The 19,798-nt window shown below is 45.6% G+C and overlaps 1 protein-coding gene across 1 annotated transcript in view; it reads right to left on the bottom strand.

The window, feature by feature from the left end:
- Window positions 1-19,798, bottom strand: part of LOC136956370 (catenin alpha-2-like) — a 64,969-nt gene that overhangs the window by 28,731 nt on the left and 16,440 nt on the right. The window contains exon 2 of the mRNA XM_067250274.1: window positions 15,163-15,269. Within this exon, the coding sequence (XP_067106375.1) occupies window positions 15,163-15,264 (102 nt within the window). The 5' untranslated portion in view covers window positions 15,265-15,269. The remainder of the gene's footprint in view (window positions 1-15,162; window positions 15,270-19,798) is intronic.

The raw sequence follows: 19,798 nt of genomic DNA, 5'->3' as shown, positions 1-19,798 counted from the left end.
ACCACTGCTCCCGTGCACCATTAAACTGACACACTCTTTGCATACACACACGCACACAGACGTGCAGTCCACCGCTCGTTAATAAGGGGCATCATTAGTGGTCTTTTCCTGTTCTAGAATAGACAGTCTTCGGGTGCTGAACTGTGCTACCCAGCTGACCTCCCGAGATGTCGTACCGCATGATGCACAACCTCTACCTTCGTCTCCCAGCCCCGGCAGACGACAGTATGGGAACTTTTTCCAATGCTAACGAGAATGGAACACTCCCAGTAAGGTCGTGCGTAAACAATCTGCTGTTGATAAGAGGGAACAGTAGCTGACACATACACAGAAACCATGGTGCAAGATGTTGTTTTCTCACTTTATGTATCTGAGACTGCTGAAGACCAATTGCATCAAGCATGTATGAGATAGCTTCTTAATTACTGCTTCAGTTACATAAAAGATGGTTGAGCCTACTTTATCCATGGTCTGGATCCATTGCCTGGCAGAAACCATTAGCAAGACTAATATGGGCCTATTGAGAGAAGAGTGTATTACAAGGCTGAGTGTTGTTAGTGGGGGAAACCATGCATGCACTGCACATCCCCTATGGAAGAAAACACTAGTTGAAGCTAATGCTATACACGTATTTGCTTCTAAAATGCAATGGCTAGCGTAGTGAGCATCATCCTGGCTATGTAGACTAATTTGATTCATCTCATGGTTACTGCAACCTTGGCTCTCCAGTTTCTGTTTTACATTTTTTTCTCACCAAAAGTCCACTCAGGGGTGTGAATGAGCTGGTGAAAAGAGATTGGCTTTGAGCTGGCGTTAGAAACGTGTGTCTCTTACAACCAGAATTGCACCTGTCTTATATATGCACTTTTAGTTGCTTTGGATAAAAGCCAGATCAAATTAATCAAATGTGAAACATAATATACAGCCAGGTTGAGAAAGCTGGGCACTGGCCTTGTTGCCTCTGTGGGTCTGACATTTCAGCTGACAGGCTTATTGGTTTATAATGGTTCTTGTTTGCCTTGCAGCCACCTTCACTGGAAACTCAGGAACTGAAGCAACAAATGCCAGTGTTGGGTACATTTATCCCTGGGTAGGGTCTTGTTAATCAAATGTTCCATCTGGTTTTACACTTCTTGAGTAGAATTCACAACACCTCATCAACACAGAAGACAAGAGCCATGTTTGCATCAGGGCTGAATCACAACTATTAAAAGGAAACGGACGGAGGCCTGTCATTAGGTTCAGCCAATGGCGTTGCTCACAACAATGGAGGGCTGCCAGCGGTAGGCTAATGCTGCTGTTTTGTTTTGCAGAGATGCTGGTAATTTTTTGGTCAGACCTGGACAGTGCATCCATCGATCTCCATTTAAATAGCTGGCATGGCAAAATATGCCAGGCGGAAGGGGCGGACCAGCCCTTTAATCCAACCGAGGGTTAGAAAGTACTTTGTACTGGCAGTGCCATTAATAGAGTCTGTGTTTGTGTGTGTTCTGTGGGGAGGTGGTTGGAGCGGGATATGTTGGGTCCACAGAGGAAGCAGGAGGATGACTGTGGTGTGAAGGACCAGCTCCACTCTCACAGGTAAAGGTATACGTACTGTGGTGTGTGTGTGCGTGCATGTGTGCATGTGTGCGTGCGTGCGTGCATGCGTTGGTGAATTGAAAAAAAGTAATTCTATTAGTGCAGGGTCACATTCTGCAAATTTCCAGAGGCAGAGAGAAAGGTAGGGTTGGGAGGCAGGGAGGGGCAGGGGGTTAGAACTTTTTGCTATAACCTTGAACAGAGTGCTTTAGCCTTGCCCACCCCAGCTGTTCTCAGGCGTGGGGAATTGTTCAGGACCTCGGAAAGGTTATTGAAGGAGTGATTGGGTAATCAGTGCACTGGGAACCGGACGCCAGTCAGCCACTGCGCAGGAAAGAGAGGCCCAAAGCAACGTTTTTGTTGAGGTTGACGTGCAATAACATTTCACCACAGGTGTTGCAAATGGAAAATGTGTCAGTAAATGAAGCAAGTAAAAAAGAAATGAAACAGAGGCCTACACTTACTTGCCAGCTTCTCAACATGGATGTATGAGAGCTGATTGTTGTTATATTCAAATGGTGAGTTGAATTTAAACTATATTTAAATGATAACATTTTAAGACTCCCACACCAGTTGTGAGGAAAATAAGCCAAAATATGTTTTGATTTCAGTCAAATTCAAGCAAACACGTAAGAAAGCTCTAAAGCGCTACTTACAAAAAGTACTGTTTGTGTATTTGGTTTCAATATCCTTGTAACACCCAATAATGTAGCCTAATAATTTCCTGAAAATCTAACAGCTCCTGAAAATTTGCATTGAACGTGATAATAACGTGATAATAATGTGAAAATGTAATAAAAGCCCATGAATAACTTGACCTATAATGTAATATGCTCTGACTGATATTATAATCATTTTTTCTATGTTAACGGGGTGGATCCAGAGTGGATCTTAGACTAGACACCATCAGAACATGCAGAAAATGTTACTAACGTTACTCCAATCCAATTGTTATTGGATTGGAATGTCTCCATTGCCTCGCCTGATCTAGCAAAAGGTCAGCATTCAAATGAAGAAGTAAGTTGACCTCGCACCATGCTCTTGCACCTCGGCATTAAGTGAAATCAAACAGAAAAGTCAGAAGTGAGGGAAGAGGAGAAAAGAGAGATTGAAAAGAGCGTCTCCCAATTCTAAGATGGAGTGATGGCATACTTGCTGATTACAGCTCAGATCTGAGAGTTTAACAGCAACAGGGGATGGCCTACTTTATGTCAGGGATGTAATGTACAAAAACTAAAAAACACAAAAGAAGTGCATGTTTCAAAGGCAGACTATCTTGCACTTCAACATCTGATTCTGCTCTATGGTTTCTTAACCAGTTCCACACTGTGACTACAGTAAAAATCCTTTGCAACGGCAGGTCCCTTTAAAGATGAGGATAGGTCAGAAGCACGGGGCTGGAGTTCTAAGAGCACTCCCCTCAGGAGAGGTGTAGAGTTAGAGTCCCTAAAACCTCCTGTTTTGGGTCCAGGCCTCCTCCTGTTCCGCTGGCTTAATGGATTATGACAGTAATGCAGCATGAGGCCTTAATCCCCTTGCCACCGCCGCCGATACCCCTCCCCTCATAGCTAAACTTGTGAGAGTGTGTGTGTGTGTGTGTGTGTGTGTGTGTGTGTGTGTGTGTGTGTGTGTGTGTGTGTGTGTGTGTGTGTGTGTGTGTGTGTGAGTGTGTGAGTGTGAGAGAGAGAGAGACAGAGAGAGAAGAGAGAGAGAGACAGAGAGAGAGAGACGAGGGCCAGTCAGCAGCCTGAGCCAGGCAGAGGCCCAGGAGATACAAACAGTAAAGAGAGACTGGGGAAGGAGGGAGAGGGGGGGGGGGGGGGATTAGTCGCTTGGAGCCAACCCTGCCATTAAGCGCTAGTTGGCTAGCATGCTAGCAACACCACCTGGTAGCCAATTCTGCTGCTTTTATGCCACTCTCACTCATTAACATAAACACGCTAGATAATGTCCTCTCTGCCAACCCACACAGCAGGTTAGCCAGAACTGATAACTACCTGCTTGTCATGCTCATTAGATAGCATCATTGTGTCACTGTGCTGTCCAAAAGCTCTACAGCTCAAAAATGACTTGGCATGCTCAAGTTAGCAACATAACAGCAGCTAGGTCACACCTTAGGACCCCAAGGACGTCTACAGCTTCCAGCACTCCCCACGTCTTATCGTTTCATCATCGCTCATCAGATAAGGGTTCTAACTCACACATTACCCAGTCCATTCCTTTGTTCCACGAGACACACCATAGATCTCTCAGTATTGGCACTGGTGTAAATTACATTGCAGGCATTTCAAAGAGAAGATTATTCTCTTAATCATTCGCGCCTCTATTGTGAGTTCATTCAAATAGCCGCAATTCAAATGTAGGAATAAAATGAGCAAAAACAATGAGGAAAAGTGGGGCACTGCAAGACTCCAGTTCCAATTAAACAGCAGAAAGAGAGTACTATCTCCCTCCATGCAGTATTATGCCATATCGTATCAATCAGCCTCAGAGTAAGGTTGGTTGGTCATATGGAATACGTGTCTTGGAGGAACGACAATATCCATAATTTAATGCTCTCTCTGCATCACTTCTGTAAATGACTGTAGAATGGCTGCTACAAAGCCACGCTGTGATCACCTGTACTCAAACCCCCTTGAGGTAACAGTCATTACCTTACCTCTCCCTCTTCAAAGTAGGACCCGAGTCCCTCGCAGTGTTAAATCGGATGGCTTGCATCGTCAGACAAAAAAACTGCTCTTTGCTCTTTGCCAAATGACAAGGAGTCAACGATCTCTGTGCGCTTCCAGAGTTAACAACGCATGCATAATAGTCTCTTCTTCTTAGTCAATTATTCAGGTTCCAAAAAGAAAGTTAGAGGGAGCTCACAACGAATTTGACACAACATGAGAGTGTGCAGGTGTGCCTGTTAGCCTCTGAGTGTGTACCTCTGAGTGTGTGTGAGAGTTTGTAGTCCTTCCAGCCGAAGAGTCAATACAAGATGGCTGAGCTCAAGCACGAGGAGGGAGCAATAGATGGTACTGAAGGGCTGAGGAAGCCGACTTACCATGAAGGAGTTCATGTTAAAAGAGGTACAAGAGCAGTCTGGGAACTGGGGCCCCCTGGGGAGAACCGCTAAGTGCTTGGCAGGTACCAGCGTGTGAATCCAAAACACCCGTCCGAAGGCTCCGAGGGCTGAGAGATCTTCACGCTGCTCCTGTTGCTCTGTGCAATCAGTCAGTCCAGTCCAGCGCTCTCCCAGCTACACACAGTCAGTCCAGTCCAGCGCTCTCCCAGCTACACACAGTCAGTCCAGTCCAGCGCTCTCCCAGCTACACACAGTCAGTCCAGTCCAGCGCTCTCCCAGCTACACACAGTCAGTCCAGTCCAGCGCTCTCCCAGCTACACACAGTCAAGAGCATCACATCAGCATCCCACATGGTGGTTGAAATCCTTGAGCCAGAAGTCGGATTAGGGGTTAGGGGCGGAGAGTGCAGGGGATGTAAATCCATTTAGCTCTGCCCGGCTTGGGCCCCTTCTCCAGCACTTCCCTGTGGCAGTACACAATTTCTCTCCAATCCCCCCCCTCCCCCCCCCCCCGAGGGATGACATGTCCCCTCCAACTATGGGGTCTAGTACTGACAGCCTTCCGGAAATCTCACTCAGAGGGTTTTTTAAAAGAGAGACTAGACTCAAAGGCGCTACCAGAGACAGTTATATGACAGGTAGAGGGGAGGGGGGTGAGCTGTAGCCACGACATGTCTCTAGTCTAGAGCTGTTTAATTCAGTTTAGACTCCATGCATGTGGCACAAATTACTTAGATATAATATACAAGCACTCAGAGGGCCAAAACCCATGCGTTTTCGACTAAAGGTCAGGGGTCACTCTGGAATTTGAGAGTTTGAGACAGTGATGGATTATCTCCCTGGGTATAGGAAGATGCATGTCTGCAAATGCTAAAAGAGAGGGAGCAGGGTCTGATAGCAAGGGCGCCCAGCCTCCTCTCTGGGAGCAAACCGAAAGCCGTGTGAGACTCATTACAGTCTACATCATCAGATGCAGGAAAAGTTGTCCTGTCAGGGGGTTTTGAAGACTTTTGATGAATGACAGTTCATGTACATTAAGATAGCAATTCCAGGAAGAGGACCAAAAAATACAATTGACATCTTAATGGCTGTTCCATTTAATCCCGCCCCCTTTCCAAGCATGACGGCCACCAATTGAGACATGAAGATAAAGCTAATTGGTCAAGGTCAGCCAGACTGGCCGATGAGCAGTCAAAGCTGTTAAAGGTACCATTTAAACTAATGTAACTGCCCTTTGACAGTGCTCCTCCTCAGCCTGCTGACTCCTGTTCCGGTTAGGGCACTGGCATTTAAAGTCATTTGATTCTTTTAAACCCAGACAACTTCAAAGCAGACACATGCTTTTGTAAAGAGGGGGAACTTTGCCTTACTATTATCATCCCTTCATGGGTGTCATTTACCCTCCAAATGGGACATTGTCCTGTCAGAAAAACATGCAATTTAATCACAAAGCCGTGTTTGATAGATCCAACCAGGGTGTAGACATCTTTGATCATCAAAAAGAGATGGGGGAGGGGGGGGGGGGGTTCCATCATTTAAAATAATGGATTTGATAAATGACAACCTATTTTCTCAAGGGTTTTGTTTATATACTGGTCTACTGGTCTGGACACTTACATGCTGCTTAAAACAAGATGCAGCGACAAGACTGGAGACAGACAAGAATAACGAGGAGGATAATCTGAGAGGTAAACAAATGACACAGACATGGGATCAATAGGGATTTCTAACTTCTAAACACTCACGCTTCCACACGGATCCGGAGTGGTCCAGAGGATCTGCATGTGGATCAATGTGCATGCTGCCTGCTCTGTTTGCAGGGTGTCTGTAAGCATGGGGGATGTGACGGAGGCATACAGTGGGAGGGGAAGACAACACCAGCACCAGCTCACATCCACTCGACGGGCACAGATAACGTTCCCGCTTGTCTAAATTAGATGCTCAAATTTGGGGTGCCAGACACAATTAATCAGACATCGATGGGGGTCAGTCTGGGGTAAGATCATTCCAGGACCAAGTCTTTTCAAGTGGAGCAATCTTGCTCGGAGTTTGACTGGCTTAGTCTGTTGTGGTTTGCTGCTCTCGATCAATGGGAGTTATCAGACTGGCAGGGCCACATTAGATGCTCGAGGCAGACACCCAATCACAAAACCCATTCAAGCACAGATGCAAAAGACTCAGAGGGAGACAACAGTGTACCGGAGCGTTTTGTGGCATTTATCTTTGAGCAGAATTGAAACAGTCATTCAACCTTTCTCTGGCATCAAATTTTATTTTATTTTTTTTCAAAAGTAATTGTCAGTCTATTATTGCAATTCACATCAGAAGTATTCATCAACGCTATGATTATGAAATCAAATTTAAAAAGTTCCCAAGTTCATTTAAAATGATCACTTTTAGCAGTTTAATCATCTAAACACAAAAATACAATAAAAGACACATCCAAAATAGAACAGTTAATCAAGAAAGATATGGTGTTTGTCTCTCCACTTAAACAGGAGAGGGACAGACTGCAAACCTGTGAAAACCTGATGACCACAACGTGGAAGAAGAAGCATTGTTCTGGAAGCCTCAAACACAGGACCCCGCTGTGTGTTCAAGGAGAAAGAGAAGAGGGGGAGGGAGGGAGGGGACAAAGAGTGTGCAAGATTGAGAAAACAACAGATAAGTAAAAAGAAAACCTACAAGGAAAGTAAAGGAAACCAGAGGAGGGGAAACGGAGAGAGAGAAGCTGGTCGAGAATGAAATTAAAATAGCATGAAATGGAAGAGCAACAACGGGGTGAAAGAATGGGATACAGAGAGGGAGGATGACAGAAACAAAATGAGAGAGAGAGAGACAAAGTTTAGGAAAAGAAGCATTGTATTGTATTGGGCTGTCATGCTGGGTGCAATAACAGTGTTTGACAGCAGAAATGAGGAGCCTTGGTTTTCAGTCTGGTTCTCCATTTCACCCAATGAGTCATTTCAGCTGTAAGAATGAGAGTGTTTGTCGTTTCCAGAGCACAACTCCTGCTGAGGAACACCAGGGGAGAGGACTCCATTACAGACAGGAAGTCAGCCCAGAAGAACAATAGCCTGTTTTGTGTGTGTATGTGTGTGTGCTACTTTCAGGCGTAGATATTGGATGTAGAGATGTGTGCCTTATCTCAAATAAAATTGAACTAATTTTGAGGTGCTCAAAGTGCCAGAGATGTCTCTTTCCAGAAATCAAGACCCTGTTACTCAAGATAATCCACAGACCTTGTTGAGAACAGATTTATGTAGGAGTAATTCTCCTTCGACTAAACTGCACTTGCCACTCAAAAACGACCTTGATGGATCAATAGTAGGGGTGTAACAATATATCGTGGAACAATATATCGCAATACAACACCTACAATATGTATCGTAGAGTTATGGCAATATTTTTACAATATAACGTCCGTTTGATCCTATTGGTTGAGTTACCAGCGCGCGACCTACTCTGCACCTGCGTCATGCGTGCATTTACAGAAATCGCATGAACTGAGATAACTAAATTGTATGTACAACAAAGAAAATTATTGAAAATGTTTTGGAAATAAATCTGCGAATTGCATTTCAGTTTCATTTAAAATGTCGTTCAAATTATCGTGATACGTATTGTATCGTACATCCAGTATCGTGATACGTATTGTATTGTGAGCTGAGTGTATCGTTACACCCCTAATCAATAGCACTACAGGTAAGTATTAACATTTTAACATTTTAACTGGAAGAAGCTGTTCCTCGCTAAATCAGTCCATCAGTCAAACAAGTCTTCGAAACTAAACCCTTGCACTCAACAAACACCACCAGTGCTATGAAGTTCACCCAAAGTCTCTGTCTGTTTCTCTTTGTCTCTGTGTATCTGTCTCTCGCTGTCTCCCTCCATCTCTTTCTCTCATCTGAGGACATTCTAATGTATCAAAAGAAGTTCTATTAACGGGCAGCAGAGCAGAGTAGCTTTGGGCCAGTGTGTGTGTGTGTGTGTGTGTGTGTGTGTGTGTGTGTGTGTGTGTGTGTGTGTGTGTGTGTGTGTGTGTAAAGCACAGAGAGACATTTAAGCAGGGGGCTCAGTTATTTTACCCATTGGCAGAAGTGCAGCGCATGCAGACTGAACAGCCTCCATCACTCTTTCACCATCCAACACACAAACACACCCACCCACACACACAGCAATAGAAAGTACGGAGACATTAGGAGACGGTGCATTGCTTTTAATTGCTGTCCATATGGCCAAAGTACCAACGCCAGAACCCACACACCATTCAGATGATAAAGATTGCAGTTCTCAGCCTTGCACATCGCCCCCCCCCCCCCACCACCACCACCACCCTTATCTTGGCTGTACACTGCCTGTGCAGAACTGCTTGCGTACCAAGTTTGTTCTAGGCCTGAAGAACACTATCCAGCATGTTGATGTGTCAGAGGGCAGGGCTGATATACAGCATGTTGATGTGTCAGAGGGCAGGGCTGATATACAGCATGTTCCTGGGAGGTACACAGGCAGGTACTGTAGCTCCAGATCTTCCATAATCCCAGATCTTAAAATGATTCTTCTTAATGTACAACGCATCTAAATGAAGATCAAATCAATTGTGTGCCTGCAGTTTCTCTCTGAGAGAAAAGCTCAACAACTGGAAACCGACTTAGCAGTGCCTCTCAGTACAACACATATCCAGCATCCAGTGTTTGATTTGGGGTTGTGGTTTGAATGTGTAAGGGTGTACACAGAGCTCTGTGTGAGAGTCTGTGTGAATGTGTGTGTGGTCTTGTTTAACTAGAATAGAAATCCCCACAGGGATAGCAATCAATGAAAAATATTTACCTTGTGGGGACATTTTCTTGGGCCCTACAACTTCAAGTGCTCTTTGTGTTTTAGGGTTCGAACATTCAGGGTAAGGGTTGGGGATGGGACAATGTTCGAATGGGAGTGAATTGTAAGTCCTTACTAGGATAGTAAAACAAACCTGTGCATGTGTGTGTGTGTGTGTGATGGCTGTCATCAACTGCAGGCCTCTGACAGTCTGGGAAGACGATGCTGCCTTTAAAGGCCACGATCAAACGCCACATCCACTTTATTTATGGGAAGCCGACCTACACACACACACAAGCATGGACCCTCTGACACACAGACAAGCTACTAGACACTGAGATACACTTACACACACACACACGGTCCCACTAGAGTAGACAGTGTGCTGTCAGGACAGCAGCGGTGGTGGTGCTGGCAGCCCAGGCAGTCATGTCCTTGTCTGAGGACTGCCCCCTTCACACACACAGAGGCACAGAGGAGAGAGAGTGAGAGTGAGAGAGTGCGTGTGTGCGTGCGTGTGTGCGTGTCTTTGAGACAGAGAGGTTCTGCAGGGGAGTTAAATGTCTCTGGGGCTTTGTCTGTACTGAAACTAGAAATCTGGCACCCTGTCCATCCCATTCATGTAGGGAGAAATAAATGACATATTCCAGTATGGTGTCTGCTCCATGAAAGCCACGGGCTGGGAGTCACTTAGCTGGATTGCAAATGAAATATCACAATGGTCACAATGCCCTGTCCTCTTTTCTCTTTGTCTCTCTCTCTTTCTCTTTTTCTCTCTCACACACACACACAAGTATACTCAAACCGCAAAAGGAATCAGTGTTGGTATTCACAGGCCTGACGTCACACCACGTTTGTCTTTCTCAATATACGGTTCTAACAAGGTTCTACCAAACAAGCTTGGGGAGAAGCCTTATTTTCGGTCCCTTGTAACAGACAAAGAAATTGTTTCACATTTCAACAAAAGACAATTCCCTGTGATTTGAAAGTAATCCCGGTGTCCAAGCGGTGAGAATACTTGCTGTCTGCACAGCTTAAGCAGCTGAATTATGAACAGAAGTACTCATAAACTCTCTCTACTAAAAGTGTGCCACAGTGTGTCAACGCCAGGCTCAGTTTTCTTCAAATGTATTATATCATCTCTGTCATCAGTTCATTCAGTCATATAAGCATGACTTAAGAGATAGGCAGCTTGAGAAGCAGGAGGTAGAGGAGGTGAAGGAGGAAGGAGGGCAAATCTTGAGCAAGATTGGTTTGCAGATAGTGAAGCGATGAAAGAAACATGAGTAGCATACAATGAACAAGAAAAGTATTGAGCTTAGTGTTTCTAGGAAGGGGAACTGTGTGAAGGCAGTCATTTGTCACCTGTACCTTAAGTCCTTCCATCAATTGGTGGTGTGGTGCTCACGTTGCACGCAGTCCAAATGTTTACACATATGTCAAGCCTGTGTCAAGTTGACTTGACACAGGGAGCGAGATTCAGTACACACACTTCACACCTATTCTGACTTGCACACTGTTGACTCCACAGAGGCAATGGGCAAGCAAGCTACCCTGCAGCAGTGTAACAAACTGTCCAGCAGAATGGCTACCTGCCTGCCTGCCGGCCTGCCTCTCCTGCCTGCCTGTTCAGAGTGCCTGCCTATCTTCTTCTTGTCTGCCTGTCTGTCGGCCGGCCACTAGCAGCAGCTCCAGAGAGAACAGGGCTATGATGAATGCAGCTTCCATGTGCAGCATCATCAGCTGGACCCAGCAGGGACACTTATGGCATGTGTGTGTGTGTGTGTGTGTGTGTGTGTGTGTGTGTGTGTGTGTGTGTGTGTGTGTGTGTGTGTGTGACAACAGTTCTAACAATTAAAAAAGTAAATTTCAAGCCCTGCTTAGTTTTAGGAAGTTAGGGTTCAATTTAAAAACTTACCTACCTCTAGATGCTAGACTTAACCAGGGCTGACCTGTGTGATGGGTGTAAGATACCTCAAAGAGGGTCTAGAATCATATAATTAACAAGTTAGCTCACATCCAGTGGCCTCTCTCTTTCTTTCACTCCCTCCGCCCCCTCTCTCTTGTTTCTATCGCTCTAACATAACAAGCATCTGAGATCATTATCATCTCCCGGGTCTCTCAGCTACAGAGACCAGGATGTGAACTCCTCCTGGCCTCACTCGCCGAATCAATGAGCTTCATGTTGGAACCACTCTCTATGATGATCACACACTCACGCGCCCTCGCCGGGAAATAACGAGCTGACTTCATCCCGAGATAGAGGTAGAGAGAGGGAGGAATGGAGGGAGAAATAAAGAAGGAGGGAGAGAGAGAGCAATAAAGAACAGGGAATTGGAGAGGAAATGAGATTGGAGAGCCTCAAGCTGGAATTCCATCATTAACGGTAAAAAAAAACTGTAATTCTGTCATTTCATCTTCAAATCCTGCCGCTGAAACCTTGGGTATACAGACATTCCTCGTATTTGAATTAAACAGCATGTTGACTTGACATTGGAATTGACATTACGTATGAGGCTCCTGTGTGACAGAGGGATGAATCAGAAGCACCATAATGAACATGGAGAAGACAGCCACACTAGCAGAGGATGGGGATTAATTATGGCTTCCTGGGGAGAAGGAAGTGGCAATCTGTCCATTTCTGTCCTTCAATCAGCTCTTTAAGTGCAACAATTACTGTGTAGCTGGCTCTGTATGACACGTAAACAGAAATAACGAAATAAACACATTAAATACACACACCCAAGTTTTGATTTGTTTATTTGACACGCCAAACCAAAACGCAGGGTCAACATTGTCACCTCCTCACTGAAATTCAGACGACCATAGCCAAGGACCGTGAGCCACCTGACACAGAGACAGGGAGGAACCTCCTCCAGGGGGCTGGGGAGGTTTCCAGGCCCTAACACACACACACACACACACACACACATGCCATGGTCTGGCACCTCTAACAGGCATACACATGTCTCCAGACAGTTAGAAAACCCCTCCATGGTGGCTGAGGAGAACAAAAGGAGGGTGTCCGCGGGGGGGGGGGGGGGGGGTGGGCTGTCAGACGTGACTTGCCGTCCGGACAGCCTCTACTCAGCCAAGCGAGGAGCCGTGGGCCACAAACCCAGCCTCCCGACGCAGGTCTGATGGCGTGCGCCGCTTGGTTACGCACCCAAATGAGCCCAAAACCCCGAACTGCTCCCAGCTGATTGGCTCTGTGTGATTGCAGGAGAGCTGCATGATCGCCATGGACAGGCCAGATGCCGGGCTCAGCCTCCATGTCAACACCACACAATGGCTGCTTGTCATGAGGGCTGCCCGGGTATTCACACAGTTGGTTTGCTAATGGCTTTGTAATTCACTCATTCAGTATTCGTTCACTCAATAATAACACATTCACTCATTCTGTGCCATCTATTAGAAGTAGCATAATGTGTCTATCACAATGTAATGCAAGTTATTCTCATGTCTGTGGAGGATTTAAAGCAGAAAAACTGTATAGATTTGATCACAAATCAAAGTAGTGGTTAACTGATCGATCTCAGTTGGATGCCAATCCATTTGAAACATGTTGTCCATTAGAAGAGCCATACTCGGAAAATGCCTAGGTTGGTTGCAATTTAAATTCCAGTTCACATGATTTGTTCAGAATAAATAATAATGTATTGACAGCGTCCCTAAATGAGTCATCACCTGACTCAAACAATTCTAGGCATGTATACCGTTTCTACTCAGCAATGAGGATTTTATTTTTCTTCTTCTATTGTGTTTCTGATTAGGATTCATCAGAGGATAAAAATCTGTCCAATTATAATCTGTTTCCATTACATCTGCTTGGCAAAGCTACACAATGTGTGTGTGTGTGTGTGTGTCAGTGAAAAGCGCCTAAAACTGGCCACATCAATCAGCCAGACCTTGTCTCTGAAAACAAAAATCTGTCTCCTTGTTCAGTCATCCATTCACTATCACATCACCCTGGACTCTCTGAGCTGTGGAGTTGTGGCTCCCGTCTGGTGCGTGAGTCGGAGGCCCTCAAAAATATGCCACGGTAGGAAGAAAGCCATTTGTTAAGAAGAGGCTGAGAAAGAGGTTGGGTTCTGAAGTTGTTATTTTTTATAATATCAAATACAGGAGGGTGGCAGAGTGCTGTAAAGTGTCAGGCAGAGAGAGAGAGAGAGAGAGAGAGAGAGAGAGAGAGAGAGAGAGAGAGAGAGAGAGAGAGAGAGAGAGAGAGAGAGAGGACGAAGGGGGAGGGAGAAAGGAAGAGGGGGAAAGAGAGGGTGGGAGAGAGAGGAACTGTCCATGGTGGAGGAATAACAATTCAGCAAAAAGAGGGAGATGGAGGAGGAAGAGAGAGATAGTTTTGGCCTTCCATGGCACAAGAATGGCAGTGAGTGGACACACACATATCCTTACATATCCTGTAGAACAAGTTCTTTTCTCCCGTCTCCACTAACACACCCACCTGCACACACATGAACTCACAAATGCACACATGGTGCACACACACACACTGACACATGCACACGCCCACACACTGACACATGCAAACGCCCACACAAAGAAATTCTGCAATCCGTATGTCGTCCAGTCTGTGTCTGCCATGTGCTGCTCAGTGTGGAGCCCATGGTCTGCTGACAAAGCACTATCCACCACCACGGACAATGTGTGTGTGTGTTTACACGTTATTCTAATGGGGGGTAGGGTTCACGACACCAGGTTAACCGTTTCACAGCCAGTGACTTTCAACTGCCCTGTACAAGATTGGTCGTTACCAATATGACTTTAGCAGATCATTTGATGGTTAAGCTCGCAAATGACAAATAAACCTTTCAGAAATAAACAAGAATTGGCAATGTGACAGCACTGCCATTATTCTTCCTTTTGTCCTTGTTGTATTGAAACCTCCAAACTCTCAGAATAAGCTTTATAAACATCCACTCTCAATTATATTCTATTTTCAATGCTGTGCTCTGAAGATTGTCTTTGGCTTTGTAAGTTAGACATCCCTGGAAACTGGAGCAATCCTTCACTCCAACAGAACAATACAAATAAACAAACCAAAAGCAAGGAAATGAAAAGACAGACAAGATAAAACAAGCTTAGAAAAAAATAATGCCACAATCAGTATCAATACAATCAATACAAACAACCAAACTCTCAAGGGGGGGGGGGGGAAGAAACACCTTTGAGAGAGAAGCAGTTTAAAAACAGTGAGGAAGTCTGGCCCTTCCAAACCGAACACCAAAAGAAGAGAATGTGTCAGCCAATAACTACTCTGAAGCAGGTTGTTCATCCAATCCTGGAATAATGGATGGTTGCCAAGGCTACCTCTTAGTGAAAAGTTCTTGTGGAGTCACAAAGAAATGTCTGGCTTACTGAGTCTGTTTATGGAGCTATGCTAGTGGTCTATAGCTTCTCTGCCAGGAAATAAAGCACAAAATAAACTGGACAAAACCTTAAAACTATCCCAACATACCCTAACTTGAAGGGGTGATAGCCAAGACACTTCAAAAATAATTTACAAACCCAGAGTAAGTGTTTCTAACCAGTGGCAGGAACAATTTACCATAACTATGAGCACAGCCAGCTTGAACAACCTTAACAGTGCCAGTCGTTACCATTGACACAACTTGCTCCGTCCAGTGACAGTTACCCCCAGCAACAAGGACATGGCAGGAAGTGAGTGTCGGGGTCTCCTACCTGTGTGACCAGGGGCTCCAGTAGCCTCTCCACTGTCAGGGTGCGGATCTCCAGGCTCTTGGGGTCCCATTTCAGCAGGATGGGAGAAGTAGCGGTCGTCATGGTTCCTGGGGAGCAGACAGGCAGGGAGAGGTTTGGAAAATGTCGTCCAAACACAGACGTTTGTCTGCGTCAAGATGGGCTGGTTATCATCAGTGAGACTAGGCCCATTCGCACCAACGCCAGGACACAAACACAGTTGTCATCTCATTTCTAAACCAACAACAGGAAAGTTCAATATTCAATACATTACAAAACATTGTTCATAGCATCTTTCTCTTACAGTGCTGTGTTAAACAGTGTAGGGACACACACAGAGCAGAGAGGTGGAAGAAGATCAAAAGGAGGTATCCCCACGTGTGATCTTTCAGTAACGTGAGAGTATCAAAGAATCAGCCATTCCTGGCTGCCTCTGTCCCTGACACTTCACGATTCATAAAAACGAGTTTAGAGGAGGAATTAGAGGACATTAAACTTAATAGAGGAACTTATTGGAGTTGCTTTAAACTTTAATGTTTCTATCACGACGCTGACTCCATTAAAGGATATCACCACAGGCAACTGCAGCCTTGGTTTCCTTTAAGAGACTGGCAGGAAGACATGGCTTTTAAATGAACTCTGCCTGGGTATACCAGAGTGTAGGAAATAATACACGATGTGAAACATTATTTTTTTTACTTTCAATCTTTTGTTTTTTGCCATTTTATACGTGTATAGTAAAATAAATAGTATTTGTCACAATTCCTGTGTCCAAAAAGGTGAGCTGATCAGGGGTGATTAAGCTAACAGAGAGGAGAAGCTTCATTATGGATGGCATCTACATCATTTCCTGGACTTATAACCTTTATAATGACTTGAAACTTATTCACAGTCCCCAGTCCTGTGGCTACCTCTGCTTAAACTGACTTTTTACCTACTTTGACCCAAGTTGAACACTGGATTTTGGTGTTTCAACACCCATTGACACTTCCCTGCTGTATGACTATGTTTAGCCTGTGTTCTGCACCGCTTCTTCACCAACCGTCTCTGGAGGAGGGGATCCCTCACTGAATAGCTCCTCCCAAGGTTTCTTCAATTTGTTCTCCTCTAGTGAGTTTTTCTGTTTTTTTTTTCCTTGTCTTCCTTGAGGGTTTAGGTTGGTCGAGGGGCAGTTCTATGCGCGTATGTGAAGCCCTCTGTGACATTGCTTGTAAATAGGGCTATACAAATAAGATTTGATTTGATTTGATTCATGATGCTGGTCAGATCATTATACATATTAAGACTTGGGTTATAATAAATGATGTGAGTCGTTACTTGTGAAGGTAAACATTGATAGTCCACTTGAATCCCATTTGGCTGACTGAGTAGTATGCTGATTACCCATGTGTGAGCGCCCAAACTGCACAGGTGCATAGAATCTGTAGTCTAATTAGCATGGAGGTTTGGTGCTAACCACCCTGTGGTCGAGCTACTGGCAGCTGGTAAACCTAAATACAACTCTGAAACAAATCAAGAACAGTAATGCATTTTGAAGGACACCCAGGGTTACATTGGCTACAAACAAGCTGTGAACACATTAGGTGAACTTGATGTGGTCCACCCAGCAAGAAGGACATTCATAGTCCTTACAGTCCAATAGGGCAAACAGAGATCATTCAAGCTCACCACAAAATCATTTAAATACTGTGACAGCAGCCAAATCCATAAAAGGGAAGGAAAACCAACTCTTTGTCAACATGTCTTATGAGTTACGCCAAATGCTTAACAGGATTAAATGAGACTCAGGGACTTGTAATGTGGCTCACTTTTCAACTGCTTGACATTCAGCACAGAGTAACGGCCTAGATTTGACCATTTGTTCCCTTTGGAAGGACGGAGAGAAGCATCCTGATTACTTGGCTGATAAGATGCACTTAGTGGCTGTGATTACCGTAGAAAACTGTGGAAAAATACCACCTACTGTACGTTCCAGGGAGAAATAGAGTAATTGTGTGTGTGCATTTGAGAGAGAGGGGGGGGGGGGGGGGGGGTGTTTGTTGAGATGAAGAATAAAAACAGGAGTGTGATAATAACTGGAACTGAGAGGAATTCGTACTAAAACTGAACTGGAAAAAGACAAAACACTCATCCTTGTAAAAACTATTGCGGCTATATGAAGCAACACATTTAATTCCAACATCCTAATCCCTGAATGACACACACACACACACACAAGCCCAGACACACACAAAGACACACATTGGGTGGACTCTTCACAACTTTAACACACGTGCCGAGGAGAGCTTTTGCTATTGTCTCGGGACTTGTGTCTCTGAGCAGATGGGGGTTACACAGGGTCAGGTTGAGGATGTGTGTGTGTGTGTGGGGAGGGGGGGATGTTGCCATGGGGATGAGAAGCTAAGCAACTCCCTGGGGTGTCAGGGCCAGCTGGAATGAGGCAGCACTGAAGGAGGGGGGAGTAGGGGGGGGGGTGAGGAGGAGCACCGTGGATGGTGCATGAGGGAGCCGGGGGCCCTGAAGGCAGGCGGAGGGGGAGAGCTAGCTGCGGACCAATAGCTGGATTGAACAGGCTTTCCTACTAAGTGACTCTGAGGGTGCTCAGCAACAACGCCAGTGGTTAAAGCACCACTTCTGAAATGTCCAGGCGAGGTAGGAGAACAGGCACTTTGACAGCTCAACGCCCCCGTCAGATGAGCACCCAGGTGTCTTTTCCACTGAAGATGAACATGGACGCTAAGGTATGACATCTGGCTACCTCTGACATTTCCTGACATGCGCTGACATTTACCGACCAGCGCTAACTAAGGAACTAAGTAGTGCCCTGTCTCCAGACTGCTTGACTCAATGGAGTGAGCTTGATGCCATTAGCTAAAGGGAGTGTTTCTCTCTCATGTCAAGGTCATTGTGTAGCTTAGTTCATAAGCAGGCTAATCCTGCCTGTTGAGTGCTGGTAAGCAATCAACTAGTGGTGTAATTAAACTCTGGGACTACACTTGAAAATGTGACAAGAGCCAGGCGTAAACTGAGGAAATCTTTCTTTTTCCGGAGACAGGTTAAGAACACCACGTACTGACACTACTTTATATTTAAACAAAGGCGGCTGAACAGTTGGGCATTCAACGTGAGGATGGTTTCCTTTATGTTTAGGTTATCCACAAATGAATCCTAGGAAAAATAAAAAGTATCCCCACAGACTGAAGACACTGGAAGCAGAGAGACACACACATCCGTGTGACGCAAGTGCTGACAGTCCAACAGGGGTCATTGATCTGACCTGTGTGGGTGGACAAGTACACCCGTCCACACTTAGATTCTGGAAGACATTTCTGCTTCGCTCTCTTTCCATTCCTACAGTTGAGAGCTATGAAAAGCTCTTTCTCTCTCCTTCTCTCTCTCTCTCTGTGTGTCTCTCTCTATCTCTATCTATCTATCTCTCTCTCTCCCTCCCTCTCTCTCTCTCTCTCTCTCTCTCTCTCTCTCTCTCTCTCTGTGTGTCTCTCTCTATCTCTATCTATCTCTCTCTCCCTCTCCCTCTCCCTCTCCCTCTCCTCTCCCTCTCCTCTCCTCTCTCTCTCTCTCTCTCTCTCTCTCTCTCTCTCTCTCTCTCTCTCCCTCTCTTTCTCTCTCTCTCTCTCTCTCTCTCTCCCTCTCTTTCTCTCTCTCTCTCCTCCTACTACATTAGCTATGCAGATGTCTGTTCTACATCAGCCATGCAGGCCTCTCTCTCTCCCTTTCATGTGTCCCAAGCCAGCTGCCTGCTATTCTCTCCGATGGAATAAGAGGGAGTCTCCCACTGGAGGCCAGCCAGCAGGATTCCAGCATCTGTCGTCACAGAGGAAGTCAATCACCTCTGCTGGAGGAAGAGAGTAATTGGTTCAGTTAGCGCAGGCGAACGTCTCCGATTGATAATGACAGTGCTAAACGCGGAGCGTGAATGCCGTCTGATTGGTGTAAATGGCGTGCCGGTGTAACCTTCTGATCTCCCGGGAGAAGCGAGCGCATACCAGGCGAGCGACTTGAGTGACGCGGATCGTTCTTGGCAGGGATGATGCGAGGTAATGTCACCGTTGGCGCTCCGTCAGTGCATGTGTTCCCTGTGTCTGTCGCAGGCTGTCGAGGAGGCCTGGATGTCTGCAATTCCACACACTCTTATCATCATCCCTCTGATACAAGGCAGCACGTTCTCACACATTCTCATCCCAAACACACACGCACGGCACGCGCAACCACAAACCATTCACACACACTACCCCAAACATACACCGCACACACACACACACGCAAACATGATATTCACAAATGCAGGCTCACATCCGAGCATTTCTGCGGTATGGAAACCCTGTGAGCTGTTTGGTCCACGCACTCGTCTATAAAGGAAGGAGGATGGGCCTGGCACACTGGCATGATCCCCAACAACGTTCAAGAGAACACGCGAGCACGATCACACAGGAAGGCTCAACGGGAAGATGACGAGCGCATGACGACAACCCCACAGAACAGTCGATGGGAATCTGCCAGATAAAAGGTAAGGCTGGAAAGGCTCAAATATATGTGGTTCACTCAGACACACACACACACACACTCACACGCAGCCACACTGGGGGTACTGTACTTC

This window comes from Osmerus mordax, chromosome 14, assembly GCF_038355195.1.
Source record: "Osmerus mordax isolate fOsmMor3 chromosome 14, fOsmMor3.pri, whole genome shotgun sequence".
NCBI classification, from domain to species: domain Eukaryota; kingdom Metazoa; phylum Chordata; class Actinopteri; order Osmeriformes; family Osmeridae; genus Osmerus; species Osmerus mordax.
This window is presented reverse-complemented; position numbering and strand designations above follow the sequence as displayed.